We start from the raw sequence: 18,180 nt of genomic DNA on the forward strand, positions 1-18,180 counted from the left end.
AATCATAATATACGCAGCAATAACAGTCAGAGTGTAAAAACATAATATACCAATCAATCATAATATATCGTGCATTTAAAAGCATAGGAAATTAGCTTATTTTCCAATGGGGGGAAACGAATGCTTGCTGAATATAAATGATCAATCATTGAAAATAAATGAGGATTGTTGAAAATGAATGATTGTTAAAAATAAATGATTGTTAAAAATAAATGATTGTTGAAAATGGAATGTATGGATATTATATATGTATCTGTGTTACAGGTGCTGACGATGGAAAGAAGCGGGATCTTCTCGGGAAAAAGCGGGACTCCAAAAAGGGACAGAAGGATCAGGGATACGTCAAATTCGACGAAGAGGACTCGGATACATCTCAGCTCACTGCCGAGGAAGTCAAGTGAGTTTATCTCAATCTCAAACATCTCAGTAATCTCAGTTTTGGTTCATTGTAAAGGAAGTTACATGAGATAACGTCACACTTGGATTTTTGTTTGAACTAATACTTAGAGTCGTTAGAGAAATTTTTCAAATTACTGTAGAAGAATGTTTCAAATGTTCACAGAGAAATATTTAGAATTGGAGAATGCAGAGCTAGGTTTCCTGTTTCTAAAGTACAACTCGCTGAATGTCACTCTCTGACATAATGAAACTTACAACAAATCAAAGCCATCAAACAAATCCAGGAAGCTGATCAGGGACTGATTTCAATGGTCCCGTGGGGATCCGGGTTAGAGTAGGTCCTCAGAAACCCAACCCCCTAGGATCCGGGTTAGAATAGGTCCTCAGTACCCCATACTTGTCGTAAGAGGTGACTAAATGGGGCGGTCCTTCGGATGAGACAGCAAAAACCAAGGCCCCGTGTTACAGCAGGTGTGGCACGATAAAGATCCCTTCCTGCTCAAAGGCCGTAAGCGCCGAGCATAGGCCTAAATTTTGCAGCCCTTCACCGCCAATGGTGACGTCTCCATATGAGTGGAAGATTCTTGAGAGGGACGTTAAACAATATTAAATCAATCAATCAATTTAGCTGAGAACTTTACAAATCCATGTACCATGTATAACTTTACCAGCTGTTCATCACTGACGACTACATTGATGTAGCTCAGATGATAGAGCACCTGACTATAGAACCAGGGGGCGTGGTTTAAATTCTTACCTGCATCTATACAGACATGATTTGTCTCTGCTTTAAAGGGGAATTCCACTTTTTTGAATGGAGAAATCCGTTCTCTATATATCGATTTCACTTTCAGAAATTTCTAGGTCGTTCAATAAATTTCACGGTTTACGAATCTTATTTTCTGCAATATCCGGTTTTGACTTCGAATTCTACATAGCGGTCAGTATTTCCTCATTGTATTCCTCTCATTCATTGGTTGAATCATTACTATATCACCCAGTCAGCAGAGTGTACACTGGTTGTAAACACAATTTATAAGTTGTAAACATACAAAATTGCTGGAATTTTTTAGGGTCTGTAGAGGGCTGAAATTCGGCCCCATTCCCAATGCTAGAGAGCAGGTGTTTTCCCCAAAATGATGCCTTAAAATTCCCAAATGATGGATGCTTTGATGAAAATATGCCTTGAGGGGTCATCCAACCTTGGTGCCACTCTGTTGCAAAACATTTTTGACAGTTTTTCCTCTAGCTGCCAAAGACCGGAAATTAAAGCTTGTTTAAGCCACATTGATAATGAAATATCAAATGGTTAACTTTTTGCTTGTTTTTCTAATTTATTTATATGAAACAAATTTCCCAATTTCAATCAAATATCATAATTTTTCGCAGACTTGAAGGCCCTGGCCCCTGGATTCAAGGGGTGAAAAAGTCCCTGAAAATGTCTGTAAAAGTAGTACAAAGAGAGGACAGTAATGTTTAAGGCCACTGACAAGGTCCAGCTTTTGAAGAACCTTTTAGTCAAGTGTTGGTGGATTGCATAGGACTAAGTTAGGGAACCAATACTTACTATTATAATGTAAGAAGATTACATTATATTCCCCCGTTATCTTGTTGTAATTATTATTGATCACGAGAAGATTACATTATATTCCCCCGTTGTACTGTTGTAATTATTATTGATCAGGAGAAGATTACATTATATTCCCCCGTTATCTTGTTGTAATTATTATTGATCACAAGAAGATTACATTATATTCCCCCGTTATCTTGTTGTAATTATTATTGATCACAAGAAGATTACATTATTTCCCCCCATTATCTTGTAATTATTATTGATCCTGTTGTTAGAATTATTATTGATGATGAGAAATAATATTACATTATGCACTTGAAATCTCATATTTGGTCAACTTGTTTTAGGTTTTGACATTATTTGTCTTCCAATTTTTTTAGTATGCAATGTTGAATTTACAATTGATGAAAAAGGAAGCTGCTTATCAAGGTCAAGGTCAAATATGCCATCGTACTTGAGAAAATCATGTTGCTTGTAGCAGACATGATTTCTCTCCTCTTTAAAGTGGAATGGAAAAATCTGTTCTCTATTTAACAATCCTGCGTCCGGAAATTTCTAGTAAGTTGTTCAATAAATTTCACTGTTTATGAATCTAATTGTTATGGAATATCTGGTTTTGACTTTGAATTTTATAAAGCAGTCAGTATTTCCTCATTGATTGGTTTAATCATTATGATATCACCCAATCAACAGAATGTACAGATTGTAAACAAAAATGTTCGCAAAAGTAGTACAAAGAGAGGGCAGTAATGTTTAAGGCCACTGACAAGGTGCAGTGTTTGAAGAACCTTTCATTCAAGTGTTGGTAGATTGATTAGGACCTTTGACCAAGACTAGGTTACGGAACCAATACTTACTCACTGTTATTGTTATATTTATAAACCTTAAAATTGGTTAACAGAATTCATTTTCTGAGAAGCTTCTTAAAGTCAAAATATCCATTTTTGCCTGGGGACCCCTAGATACCCACTGGGGGAGGACCGCCTAGATACCCACTGGGGGAAGACCGCCTATATACCCACTGGGGGAGGACCGTCTAGATACCCACTGGGGGAGGACCGCCTAGATACCCACTGGGGGAGGACCGCCTAGATACCCACTGGGGGAGGACTGCCTAGATACACACTGTGGGAAGACCGCCTAGATACACAGTGGGGGAGGACCGCCTAGATACACAGTGGGGGAGGACCGCCTAGATACACACTGGGAGAGGACCGCCTAGATACACAGTGGGGGAGGACCACCTAGATACCCACTGGGGGAGGACCGCCTAGATACCCACTGGGGGAAGACTCCAGTGTCTTATGTCTTTTCTACCTCTCTGTAGAATCATTTCTGTCTATAGAATCAGGGGGCTTGGATTCAGTTATTACCTGTCTATAGAATCAGGGGGCTTGGATTCAGTTATTATCTGTCTATAGAATCAGGGGGCATGGGTATATTTTGACCTGACTATAGAATCAGTCCCCCTTGATTCTATAGTCAGATGAAATACAATCCCTGCCTCCCCCCCCCCCCCCCCCCCATTCTATAGTAAGTCCGTCCCCCACCCAATTCTATAGCTGGATATTGTTATACTGCAGGTTTATTTATTTCCATTCCATGTTATGTTATATTAACATGTTTATATGGAGCTGTGAATGATTGTAAGATTTTTTTGTTTTTCTGACAGAAGTCCTTCCAAAGCCAAAAAGTCCAAGTCGTTCTTCAAAAAGCAGAAACCAAAGGTGAGTGAAACTTACAACAACCCTTAAAGGGACTACCTAATACTTATAACAGCCTTAAATACTGAGATGAGAGAACTACCTAATACTTATAACAGCCCTTAAATACTGAGATGAGAGAACTACCTAATACTTATAACAGCCTTAAATACTGAGAGGAGAGAACTACCTAATACTTATAACAGCCTTAAATACTGAGAGGAGAGAACTACCTAATACTTATAACAGCCCTTAAATACTGAGAGGAGAGTACTAATTAATACTTATAACAGCCTTAAATACTGAGAGGAGAGTACTACTTAATACTTATAACAGCCTTAAATACTGAGAGGAGAAAACTACCTAATACTTATAACAGACTTAAATACTGAGAGGAGAGTACTAATTAATACTTATAACAGCCTTAAATACTGAGAGGAGAGGACTACCTAATACTTATAACAGCCTTAAATACTGAGAGGAGAGAACTACCTCATTCTTATAACAGCCTTAAATACTGAGAGTAGAGGACTACCTAATACTTATAACAGCCTTAAATACTGAGAGGAGAGAACTAATTAATACTTATAACAGCCTTAAATACTGAGAGGAGAGAACTACCTCATTCTTATAACAGCCTTAAATACTGAGAGGAGAGAACTACCCAATACTTATAACAGCCTTAAATACTGAGAGTAGAGAACTACCTAATACTTATAACAGCCTTAAATACTGAGAGGAGAGAACTACCCAATACTTATAACAGCCTTAAATACTGAGAGTAGAGAACTACCTAATACTTATAACAGCCTTAAATACTGAGAGGAGAGAACTACCCAATACTTATAACAGCCTTAAATACTGAGAGGAGAGAACTAATTAATACTTATAACAGCCTTAAATACTGAGAGTAGAGAACTACCTAATACTTATAACAGCCTTAAATACTGAGAGGAGAGTACTAATTAATACTTATAACAGCCTTAAATACTGAGAGGAGAGTACTAATTAATACTTATAACAGCCTTAAATACTGAGAGTAGAGAACTACCTAATACTTATAACAGCCTTAAATACTGAGAGGAGAGAACTACCCAATACTTATAACAGCCTTAAATACTGAGAGGAGAGAACTACCCAATACTTATAACAGCCTTAAATACTGAGAGTAGAGGACTACCTAATACTTATAACAGCCTTAAATACTGAGAGGAGAGAACTACCCAATACTTATAACAGCCTTAAATACTGAGAGGAGAGAACTACCCAATACTTATAACAGTCCTTAAATACTGAGAGGAGAGTACTAATTAATACTTATAACAGCCTTAAATACTGAGAGTAGAGAACTACCTAATACTTATAACAGCCTTAAATACTGAGAGGAGAGAACTACCTCATACTTATAACAGCCCTTAAATACTGAGAGTAGAGGACTACTTATAACAGCCTTAAATACGGAGAGTAGAGTACTACCTCATTCTTATAACAGCCTTAAATACTGAGAGGAGAGAACTACCTAATACTTATAACAGCCCTTAAATACTGAGAGTAGAGAACTACCTAATACTTATAACAGCCTTAAATACTGAGAGGAGAGAACTACCTCATACTTATAACAGCCTTAAATACTGAGAGTAGAGGACTACTTATAACAGCCTTAAATACGGAGAGTAGAGTACTACCTCATTCTTATAACAGCCTTAAATACTGAGAGGAGAGAACTACCTAATACTTATAACAGCCCTTAAATACTGAGAGGAGAGAACTACCTAATACTTATAACAGCCTTAAATACTGAGAGGAGAGGACTACCTAATACTTATAACAGCCTTAAATACTGAGAGGAGAGGACTACCTAATACTTATAACAGCCTTAAATACTGAGAGGAGAGAACTAATTAATACTTATAACAGCCTTAAATACTGAGAGTAGAGAACTACCTAATACTTATAACAGCCCTTAAATACTGAGAGGAGAGAACTACCTAATACTTATAACAGCCCTTAAATACTGAGAGGAGAGTACTAATTAATACTTATAACAGCCTTAAATACTGAGAGTAGAGAACTACCTAATACTTATAACAGCCTTAAATACTGAGAGTAGAGGACTACCTAATACTTATAACAGCCTTAAATACTGAGAGGAGAGAACTACCCAATACTTATAACAGCCTTAAATACTGAGAGGAGAGAACTACCCAATACTTATAACAGTCCTTAAATACTGAGAGGAGAGTACTAATTAATACTTATAACAGCCTTAAATACTGAGAGTAGAGAACTACCTAATACTTATAACAGCCTTAAATACTGAGAGGAGAGAACTACCTCATACTTATAACAGCCTTAAATACTGAGAGTAGAGAACTACCTCATTCTTATAACAGCCTTAAATACTGAGAGTAGAGAACTACCCAATACTTATAACAGTCTTAAATACTGAGAGGAGAGAACTACCTCATACTTATAACAGCCTTAAATACTGAGAGGAGAGAACTACCTCATACTTATAACAGCCTTAAATACTGAGAGGAGAGAACTACCTCATACTTATAACAGCCTTAAATACTGAGAGTAGAGGACTACTTATAACAGCCTTAAATACTGAGAGTAGAGTACTACCTCATTCTTATAACAGCCTTAAATACTGAGAGGAGAGAACTACTTAATACTTATAACAGCCCTTAAATACTGAGAGGAGAGGACTACCTAATACTTATAACAGCCTTAAATACTGAGAGGAGAGAACTAATTAATACTTATAACAGCCCTTAAATACTAAGAGGAGAGAACTACCTAATACTTATAACAGCCTTAAATACTGAGAGGAGAGAACTACCTAATACTTATAACAGCCCTTAAATACTGAGATGAGAGAACTACCTAATACTTATAACAGCCTTAAATACTGAGAGGAGAGAACTACCCAATACTTATAACAGCCTTAAATACTGAGAGGAGAGAACTACCTCATTCTTATAACAGTCTTGAATACTGAGAGGAGAGCACTACCTATAATTATAACAGCCTGAAATACTGAAATAAGAGTACTGCCTTATACTTATAACAGCCTTAAATACTGAGAGGAGAGGACTACCTAAGCACCACATTGTCTTGAATGAAACATGTAAATTTGTACTGTGCATGTGTCCATGTGGTCTTTAGTAGTTTTAAGAGTTATGAGATTGATCACTGTTTGTTATCTTCGCCTTGCTATTTCAAATAGCGTAAATCAGCTTTTAATTGCTGTGACTTAACGATGACTAATTTCCGTGACTGAGATGATATCTAATCAGTACAAAATGCAGTAGGGGATTGGTTCTCAGCATGAAATAGTCTCCAAAATGAGATTGTCGTGAGCCTCGCGAAAATTTATCATGCACGAATAAAAGATTGTTTACACTATATTCATTAAAAGCAATTGAACCTGAGTAGCATGGTTATAAAGATGAATTGACTTTGGGTATACCCACTGTCATAGAACTTGTAAACAGAGAAGTTATTTCTAATGTTTCCCTTGCAAATAAGTATGTCAGATTTCAGGGGTTTGAAATGTGTGATATTGTACTTCGTAAAATTGATGAGACCAGATGATAGGAATACATGTATATTCTGCATGGATCGTGGTGCAGGAGAAGAAAAGTTTACTGATCATATTATCTTCTGTTTTGGTTTTTAGGATGAGAAGAAAGACAAGGATGGAAAGAAGGATGAAAAAGAAAGAGAGAAGGAGGGAAAGAAGGAGGAGAAAGAAGGAAAGAAGCATAAGATGAAAGGGAAGAAGAAAGTCAAACAGGAAGTCCAACCTCCCAGTGAACCAGGTAAGACAACTCCTCAAACACACCCACCCTACTCCACTTAACTCCCCACACCACCCACCAATATTCTACTTAACTCCCCCACACCACCCACCCCTACTCCACTTAACCCCCCCACACCACCCACCCCTACTCCACTTAACCCCCCCACACCACCCACCCCTACTCCACTTAACCCCCCCACACCACCCACCCCTACTCCACTTAACCCCCCCACACCACCCACCCCTACTCCACTTAACCCCCCCACACCACCCACCCCTACTCCACTTAACTCCCCCACACCACCCACCAATACTCCACTTAACCCCCCTCCCCCCACACACCACCCACCCCTACTCCACTTAACTCCCCACACCACCCACCCCTACTCCACTTAACCCCCCCACACCACCCACCCCTACTCCACTTAACCCCCCTCCCCCCACACACCACCCACCCCTACTCCACTTAACCCCCCACACCACCCACCCCTACTCCACTTAACCCCCCCACACCACCCACCCCTACTCCACTTAACCCCCCCACACCACCCACCCCTACTCCACTTAACTCCCCCACACCACCCACCAATACTCCACTTAACCCCCCTCCCCCCACACACCACCCACCCCTACTCCACTTAACCCCCCCACACCACCCACCCCTACTCCACTTAACTCCCCACACCACCCACCAATATTCTACTTAACTCCCCCACACCACCCACCCCTACTCCACTTAACCCCCCCACACCACCCACCCCTACTCCACTTAACTCCCCACACCACCCACCAATACTTCACTTAACTCCCCCACACCACCCACCCCTACTCCACTTAACCCCCCCACACCACCCACCCCTACTCCACTTAACCCCCCCACACCACCCACCCCTACTCCACTTAACTCCCCACACCACCCACCAATACTTCACTTAACTCCCCCACACCACCCACCCCTACTCCACTTAACCCCCCCACACCACCCACCCCTACTCCACTTAACTCCCCCACACCACCCACCAATACTTCACTTAACTCCCCCACACCACCCACCAATACTTCACTTAACTCCCCCACACCACCCACCCCTACTCCACTTAACCCCCCCACACCACAACATTTAAATCGATGTTGATAAATTGTCCGAGTTTTATATGTGTTCGCCACCAGTGCACACATATAACGATGTAAATACCCAAATATAGCGAGTAAAGCGTGTATGAAATCGGCAAAATTGTGAGTAAATAATGTTTATATGGGTCGCTGTCTACAAACTGTTTGGGGATGTTATTCCTTTATACATCTGTAATTGGCGCTGTTTTTCTAAAATAAACATTGCAATCATATTTATTTTTGGATTAGACAAATTATGATACGTTAAATTGTTGACAACTAGGCCCTATGCCAAGCTATTGTCACGCGTGCATTTCGGAAAGAAAGAAAAAGACAACACACACACAAATCAATAAAAATATTCAAATTTAAAGTGGTAATCACATTATTTTATTTCGATAAAGCAATCTTATTACTATTTTTGAATTGTGATCTGCACGTCTTTAGGAAGTACGAAGTGGGAGCACGGCGTTATAGCCTACTGACGCACTCAAGATGCTACGAGTTCAATAAAGAAATAATTTTATAATTCAATTTAAAGTTAGGAAATACAATATTCTATTATTTGTATAATTAAAAGTTCAATTATTTTGTATCTTTATTTTTTGTTGTTGTAAATCTACCAGTTGGTAGAAGTTACATTGTATCGTCGATATATGTTGTTACAAGGTGAAGGTCAGTTGATCCGAGTGTGTATTGAATTTGAAGAGCAAAACAGAATGTATGCTATAGGCCTACCAGTGCTTATAGCTTCGATATATCCATTTTCTCGCAGTTTATCAGGGTCTCTGTCCAAGTGATGTTTGAAAAGGTGACTGGGTGTGTTTTTTAAGGTAAAGTTCTTGCTCCAACAAAAAAATTATTCACGTCTTTTTTCTCGTACCTTCCTTCGAAAATTTTTAAAAATACTCAGTCTAAATCCTTTCTACCGACAACTAGTACACGCGAGCACGGCACAAAACATCTTAATGCATTATTATTTACAAGCCGTTAATGTGACAATTGGTTTCTTGTCGATTAAATCTAATTTGTTTATGAAATGGCTAATACATGTTTTCAAACCCGAGGGCGCATATGACGTCACACAAAATGGCGCGTAAACTAGCGAAAGAAAATATGCATATCGCAAGATTTGAATTTCATCGCTCTCAAACTCGAAAACTACGCAAAATATTTCATTTAAAACACATTTAAAGTAGTTTTAGGCATAAAAAGAGTTAATTTTGCTGAAAAAATGAAAAAGTTTAGAAACATGCGTTGTGTCCTTTAAATCCACCAGTGTGATAGTAGATGGAGTGTGGCTTTACTGTGATGAATTTGTCGATACATTGAAAGACATATTTGGAAAACTCAAGAAAGACATAGATCGAAAAGGGAGACAACTCTGATTAAGAACTTGGCACAAAAATTTCTTATTTTTGGACTTTGATATTCTTTATTTGTGTTGTAAATGTGTCTAATGTATGGTGGTATTAAGATGCTTTGCACGGCGAGTGTGTCCGGTCAACAGGGGATGCTTATTCCTCCTAGTCACCTGGTCCCACCTCTGGTGTGTCCGGGGGGTCCATGTAAGATAGTAGAAGATTAAAATATCATAAGCTATAGGACTCGCTGCGGGTGTGACCGGTCAGCAGGAAATGCTGTTAGGGGTTTGTATTGGCCTTATTCCTAATAGGAGTTATGAGATTGGTCACTGCTTGTTATCTTTACCTTTTTATGCACACATTTAAGCAATGAAATAATTCTTTGTTGTTTCATCGGATGATGAAGGGACATGTATGAGGGTTGTCCAAGAAAGTCGTAGACAGTGTTATTAATTTTCGAAACACGCATCAAATCCAAAAGATTTTTTACAGGAGAAAACTTTTACTTATTCTAAACAAAAATATAAAATTTGAAATAAGTAATAAAAGAGATAAATGGGATGTTACTAAATAAAAAGATATACATCTGCATTGCTGGCGCACGTACAAAAATAAGTAGATATTTTCTTTGTACCACTGATTTAGATGAAAGCAAATAGTTTCATATTAAATATATCGCATTCAAATTTATATCGATGGAGTCATGCAGTTTTCTTTGTCACGCAATACTGGTTTTATAACCGCAGGGCGTCATAACCGGCGGAGAAGTGATGTCATTTATAAAGGCACCTGTAATGAAATTTGCGCGATATGACGACGTCAACGCCATTCTTGGCACACAAGAAAATATTATGTAGGCCATTGTTTGACCCCCCCCCCCCCCACTCAAAGAAACACAAGATGGAAAGCACATCAGCTCACCAGAATGTTAGCGGGGGATTCATGTTTAAATGGCACCATGTGTTTGTGAAGGTATTGACACAAGAACCGAAAATGGGAAGGCCATAAAAAAGAAAATAAAAACCGTGAAATCCTGAAAGTAAATAACGTCATGTAATGGACGATGATGAAGTTTGTGCGCCAACAGCTATTATCATTTTTTTCATTTGCATTTTACATCTTATATGTTTTATACACACGTGATAGGATGTTTTATACTCACATGATAGGATGTTTTATACACACGTGATAGGATGTTTTATACACACATGATAGGATGTTTTATACACATGTGATAGGATGTTTTATACACACATGATAGGATGTTTTATACACATGTGATAGGATGTTTTATACACACATGATAGGATGTTTTATACACACATGATAGGATGTTTTATACACATGTGATAGGATGTTTTATACACACATGATAGGATGTTTTATACACATGTGATAAGATGTTATATACACACATGATAGGATGTTTTATACACACGTGATAGGATGTTTTATACACACATGATAGGATGTTTTATATACACATGATGGGATGTTTTATACACACATGATAGGATGTTTTATACACATGTGACAGGATGTTTTATACACATGTGATAGGATGTTTTATACACATGTGATAGGATGTTTTATACACACATGATAGGATGTTTTATACACATGTGATAGGATGTTTTATACACACATGATAGGATGTTTTATACACATGTGATAGGATGTTTTATACACATGTGATAGGATGTTTTATACACATGTGATAGGATGTTTTATACACACATGATAGGATGTTTTATACACATGTGATAGGATGTTTTATACACACGTGATAGGATGTTTTATACACACATGATAGGATGTTTTATACACATGATGGGATGTTTTATACACACATGATAGGATGTTTTATACACATGTGATAGGATGTTTTATACACACATGATAGGATGTTTTATACACATGTGATAGGATGTTTTATATACACATGATAGGATGTTTTATACACATGTGATAGGATGTTTTATACACATGTGATAGGATGTTTTATATACATGTGATAGGATGTTTTATACACACATGATAGGATGTTTTATACACATGTGACAGGATGTTTTTATACACGTGATAGGATGTTTTATACACATGTGATAGGATGTTTTATACACACATGATAGGATGTTTTATACACATGTGATAGGATGTTTTATATACATGTGATAGGATGTTATATACACACATGATAGGATGTTTTTATACACACATGATAGGATGTTTTATACACATGTGACAGGATGTTTTTATACACGTGATAGGATGTTATATACACACATGATAGGATGTTTTTATACACATGTGATAGGATGTTTTATACAGACATGATAGGATGTTTTATACACATGTGACAGGATGTTTTTATACACGTGATAGGATGTTATATACACACATGATAGGATGTTATATACACACATGATAGGATGTTTTATACACACATGATAGGATGTTTTATACACATGTGACAGGATGTTTTATACACACATGATATGATGTTTTATACACATGTGACAGGATGTTTTATACACACATGATAGGATGTTGTATACACATGTAATAGGATGTTATATACACACGTGATAGGATGTTTTATACACACATGATAGGATGTTTTATACACATGTGACAGGATGTTTTATACACATGTGATAGGATGTTTTATACACATGTGACAGGATGTTTTATACACATGTGATAGGATGTTTTATACACACGTGATAGGATGTTTTATACACATGTGATAGGATGTTTTATACACACATGATAGGATGTTTTATACAGACATGATAGGATGTTTTATACACATGTGATAGGATGTTTTATACACACATGATAGGATGTTTTATACACACATGATAGGATGTTGTATACACATGTAATAGGATGTTATATACACATGTGATAGGATGTTTTATACACACATGATAGGATGTTTTATACACACGTGATAGGATGTTTTATATACATGTGATAGGATGTTTTATACACATGTGACAGGATGTTTTATACACACATGATAGGATGTTGTATACACATGTAATAGGATGTTATATACACACATGATAGGATGTTTTATACACACCTGATAGGATGTTTTATACACACATGATAGGATGTTTTATACACATGTGATAGGATGTTTTATACATGTGACAGGATGTTTTATACACACATGATAGGATGTTGTATACACATGTAATAGGATGTTATATACACACGTGATAGGATGTTTTATACACACATGATAGGATGTTTTATACACACGTGATAGGATGTTTTATACACATGTGATAGGATGTTTTATACACATGTGATAGGATGTTTTATACACACATGATAGGATGTTTTATACACACATGATAGGATGTTTTATACACACATGATAGGATGTTGTATACACATGTAATAGGATGTTATATACACATGTGATAGGATGTTTTATACTCACATGATAGGATGTTTTATACACATGTGATAGGATGTTTTATACACACATGATAGGATGTTTTATACACACGTGATAGGATGTTTTATATACATGTGAGAGGATGTTTTATACACACATGATAGGATGTTATATACACATGTGACAGGATGTTTTTATACACGTGATAGGATGTTTTATACACATGTGATAGGATGTTTTATATACACATGATAGGATGTTTTATACACACATGATAGGATGTTTTATACACATGTGATAGGATGTTTTATATACATGTGATAGGATGTTATATACACACATGATAGGATGTTTTTATACACACATGATAGGATGTTTTATACACATGTGACAGGATGTTTTTATACACGTGATAGGATGTTATATACACACATGATAGGATGTTTTTATACACATGTGATAGGATGTTTTATACAGACATGATAGGATGTTTTATACACATGTAATAGGATGTTTTATACACATGTGATGGGATGTTTTATACACATGTGATGGGATGTTTTATACACATTATTCATTAACAACAATTGATTTGTCGATAACTGACATGGTTCATTGAATTTCTATGGCAGTTGAGGACATCAAGCCTATTTTTGGAGTGCCGTTGTCGGTTGCCGTGGAGAGGAGCCCGAGTCATGATGGCGTAGAGCTGCCCCGCCTCTTCCGAGAGTGTGTTGACTATATCGAGGAACACGGTAATATCAGAAAATTAGTTTGCGGATTATTACGTCCAAGTTTTATGTTCCTATTAAAAAAAATCTATTGATATTCCATAAAAGCCAAACTGTCTATTTTACAATTTTTTTTTTTTTTGACTTGGAACTTAGCACAGAAAGTTTGTGGACGGAGATATTTTTTACGTGTGTTCTTGTTTATGTGATTAGTGTTTCTATGTACAGACTTGCTGTGTAATCAATTAAACATCTCCTAATCCCAAAATACAATATACAGATAAACAATATAATATTTGTGTTATAGATATTTCATGTTCATAAAATCTACAAATTAAATCTAAGAGGGTGTGTTTAATCTCTGTTGCTTAGCTACACTAGCTGTCAATTCGGTGTTGACAACTTTAGTTTGCAAAATTGTGATTTACTTCTTCAATGATAGAAAAAAAAAAGATTTAGAAACTTTTGTTATTGAAATTTGAGTTAGAAAACTAAACTAGAGGCTCGGAATGAAGCAAAATGACATTATTGTCTTCTCGTACAAAATTGATATCTATATGCAACCTATCATTGGGTCAAATGCTGTCTGACATGTTTCATACCGATTGTTAAGCCATTCTTGGCACACTGATTTTGACTGCGGATAACTCTATTTACCTGATCAGGATATAGGGGTTACGGCAGGTGTGACCGGTCGACAGGGGATGCTTACTCCTCCTAGGCACCTGATCCCACATCTGGTGTGTCCAGGTGTCCGTGTTTGCCTAACTATCTATTTTGTATTACTTATAGGGGTTATGCAATTGATCACAGTTAATTATCTTCACCTTTCATCAATAGAAGTGAAAACTTTACTTTGATAAAATCTTAAACTTAGTTGTAATTCTATCAATGACTAAGTTACATACAAAACTATCATAACAGCTCATATTTACAACAAAATGAAATTTTCAGATTGAGAGCTGATATTGATTGAATCTGTGCTTCGTTGTGACTTTCAGATTGAGAGCTGATAGTGATTGTATCTCTGTTTCGTTGTGACAGGTCTGTCCTGTGAAGGGATATACAGAATCTCGGGAGTCAAGTCTAAGATACAGGCGTTAAAGGACTGCTATAATCGCAGGGCACCTGTCTACCTCGAGGAACACGAACCCAACATCATTGCCAGCCTCCTCAAGCAGTTCCTCCGAGAACTCCCGGAACCCGTGCTGACAAAGAACCTCATGTCCAAGTTTGAAGAAGCTTCAGGTGAGTATTAAATAAAATCAGCCCTGTTTCAAGTGTCTGGTCAGTCATGCCCCATTAAGTCATGTCTCAGTCAGTCATGTCTCAGCTAGTCTTGTTCTGGTCAGTCATGTCTCAGCTAGTCTTGTCCTGGTCAGTCATGTCTCAGCTATTCTTGTTCTGGTCAGTCATGTCTCAGCTAGTCTTGTACTGGTCAGACATGTCTCAGCTAGTCTTGTACTGGTCAGTCATGTCTCAGCTAGTCTTGTACTGGTCAGTCATGTCTCAGCTAGTCTTGTACTGGTCATTCATGTCTCAGCTAGTCTTGTCCTGGTCATTCATGTCTCAGCTAGTCTTGTCCTGGTCAGTCATGTCTCAGCTAGTCTTGTTCTGGTCAGTCATGTCTCAGCTAGTCTTGTCCTGGTCAGTCATGTCTGAGCTAGTCTTGTCCTGGTCAGTCATGTCTCAGCTAGTCTTGTTCTGGTCAGTCATGTCTCAGCTAGTCTTGTTCTGGTCATTCATGTCTCAGCTAGTCTTGTTCTGGTCAGTCATGTCTGAGGTAGTCTTGTTCTGGTCATTCATGTCTCAGCTAGTCTTGATCTGGTCAGTCATGTCTCAGCTAATCTTGTTCTGGTCAGTCATGTCTCAGCTAGTCTTGTTCTGGTCAGTCATGTCTCAGCTAGTCTTGTACTGGTCAGTCATGTCTCAGCTAGTCTTGTTCTGGTCAGTCATGTCTCAGCTAGTCTTGTACTGGTCAGTCATGTCTCAGCTAGTCTTGTTCTGGTCAGTCATGTCTCAGCTAGTCTTGTACTGGTCAGTCATGTCTCAGCTAGTCTTGTACTGGTCAGTCATGTCTCAGCTAGTCTTATTCTGGTCAGACATGTCTCAGCTAGTCTTGTTCTGGTCAGTCATGTCTCAGCTAGTCTTATTCTGGTCAGACATGTCTCAGCTAGTCTGGTTCTGGTCAGACATATCTCAGCTAGTCTTGTTCTGGTCAGTCATGTCTCAGCTAGTCTTGTCCTGGTCAGTCATGTCTGAGCTAGTCTTGTTCTGGTCAGACATGCTCAACTAGTCTTGTACTGGTCAGTCACGTCTCAGCTAGTCTTGTTCTGGTCAGTCATGTCTCAGCTAGTCTTGTCCTGGTCAGACATGTCTCAGCTAGTCTTGTACTGGTCAGTCATGTCTCAGCTAGTCTTGTCCTGGTCAGTCATGTCTGAGCTAGTCTTGTTCTGGTCAGTCATGTTGAGTGAAGTGAGTCCTGCTCAATGTCTCCCTGCAAAAATCCAGGGAATTTATTTTGGTTTGATGTTATTCCCTCGCAATTCATCGTGGAGGGGGTTGGGGGTATTGTATTGGGAGTGTTTGTGTGTGGGTGAGTATGTGTGTCTGTAACACTTGTAGACATTCTTAAACTACAGGCCACAGTTTTGTGTGATGGATTTGGTACTTCATTATGAGGGTATATGCCCCGCCTTGCGGGCCTCATGTTTTTAGAAGGGTCTCAGGGCCATCTGCAGTGTTTCTGTGGTCATAGTGTTTGTATAATGGTTGTATCGCTATGGCTAGATGACACACAGTCTACACCACCCCCTCTTTCTCTCTTTTACTCTCAGTCATTGGCTCAATGAATAATTTCTTTTATGAATATACAGTTATCATAAATTAATAATATAAATCATTTCAATAAGTTACAAGTTTTAGAAATTAATGGGCAAATTATTGTTTGATTTTTGATTGTGTAATTTATAATACATGCATAAAGAAGGGGAAATTACAATTATATCATAATTTAATCAAAATTGTGTTGTTCATGCAGGGGGCTTTTTAAAAACAATTGAATTACGAGAAAATACAGTCCCTGAAATGTTCTACTTTATCATTTTTCCGTTCGCTCACCGTGCGTTCACCAATCGTTCAGCGTGCGTTCACCGTTCATTCAGCGTGCGTTCACCGTGCGCTCTCCGTTCACAGTTTTGCGTTCAGTGTGCGCTCACTGTTCGTTCAGCGTTCACAAAGTGTTCAGTGTGCGCTCACCGTTCACAAAGCGTTCAGCGTGCGCTCACCGTTCGTTCATCGTTCAGTCTTTTCATTGTCATTCGGAACACCAAAGTGAAGGGACCAATCTTGATAGCAAGGCGAAAATGAAAATTGAAAGTGTGCGTAAGAGTGGAAGGAGACTTTCTTACTATATCAAAAATTTAATTTTGAAGTACAAAATGTCAGGATTATCCAAGATGAATGCCGAAAGGTTCATTTGAGCTTTTGTTAAAAATAATTCTAAATGAGACATGAATATAAGACCTTGTCATTATGAATTTAACCCAAGTACAAAAAATAAGGCAGTTTCAGGTAACGATAACCTCTTCTCCTGTGTTCACGATTTAGCATAAATTTACAAGTTCGGGCACACATTATTATAATTATTTTGCATTGCTTGACACGAGTTTTAAACAAGTCACCCCCCTCCCCCTACTTTGAAAAATAAAAACAAAGAAACGATGCTACATAATGTGCATTTTACCGTATGTACGTGTCAGAATGTCAAATTGATATAGCTATTTTTATGCCTATATTTATAAAAGACATTGTGAATGCAAGGTGAAGATATTGTGAATATATTAAACTGATACTTACCACTACTACTCTTGTCAAATTTGAAACTTTTGTAACATTTGTCTTTAATGGAAAGATATAATTGTTACAGGCTTTCAAGCGGGCCCTTATTTTCCTTATTTTTCTACAACAGCCCTTATTTTCCTTATTTGAGCTTTAGAATCCTAAAAAAGCCCTAATTTTTTGTTGAAATTCCTACATTTTCAAATTTTGAAAGTTTCAATAAATTTGACATAA

General features: G+C 37.7%; 1 protein-coding gene across 3 annotated transcripts in view; it reads left to right on the forward strand.

Moving 5' to 3' along the window:
- LOC125660928 (ralA-binding protein 1-like) overlaps positions 1-18,180 on the forward strand; it is a 44,816-nt gene that overhangs the window by 7,443 nt on the left and 19,193 nt on the right. For all 3 annotated transcript variants that reach the window (XM_048892748.2, XM_048892749.2, XM_048892750.2), the window contains 5 exons: positions 265-397; positions 3,645-3,699; positions 7,361-7,502; positions 14,008-14,130; positions 15,151-15,354. In XM_048892748.2, the coding sequence (XP_048748705.1) occupies positions 265-397; positions 3,645-3,699; positions 7,361-7,502; positions 14,008-14,130; positions 15,151-15,354 (657 nt within the window). The remainder of the gene's footprint in view (positions 1-264; positions 398-3,644; positions 3,700-7,360; positions 7,503-14,007; positions 14,131-15,150; positions 15,355-18,180) is intronic.

This window comes from Ostrea edulis, chromosome 8 (assembly GCF_947568905.1).
Source record: "Ostrea edulis chromosome 8, xbOstEdul1.1, whole genome shotgun sequence".
Lineage (NCBI taxonomy): Eukaryota > Metazoa > Mollusca > Bivalvia > Ostreida > Ostreidae > Ostrea > Ostrea edulis.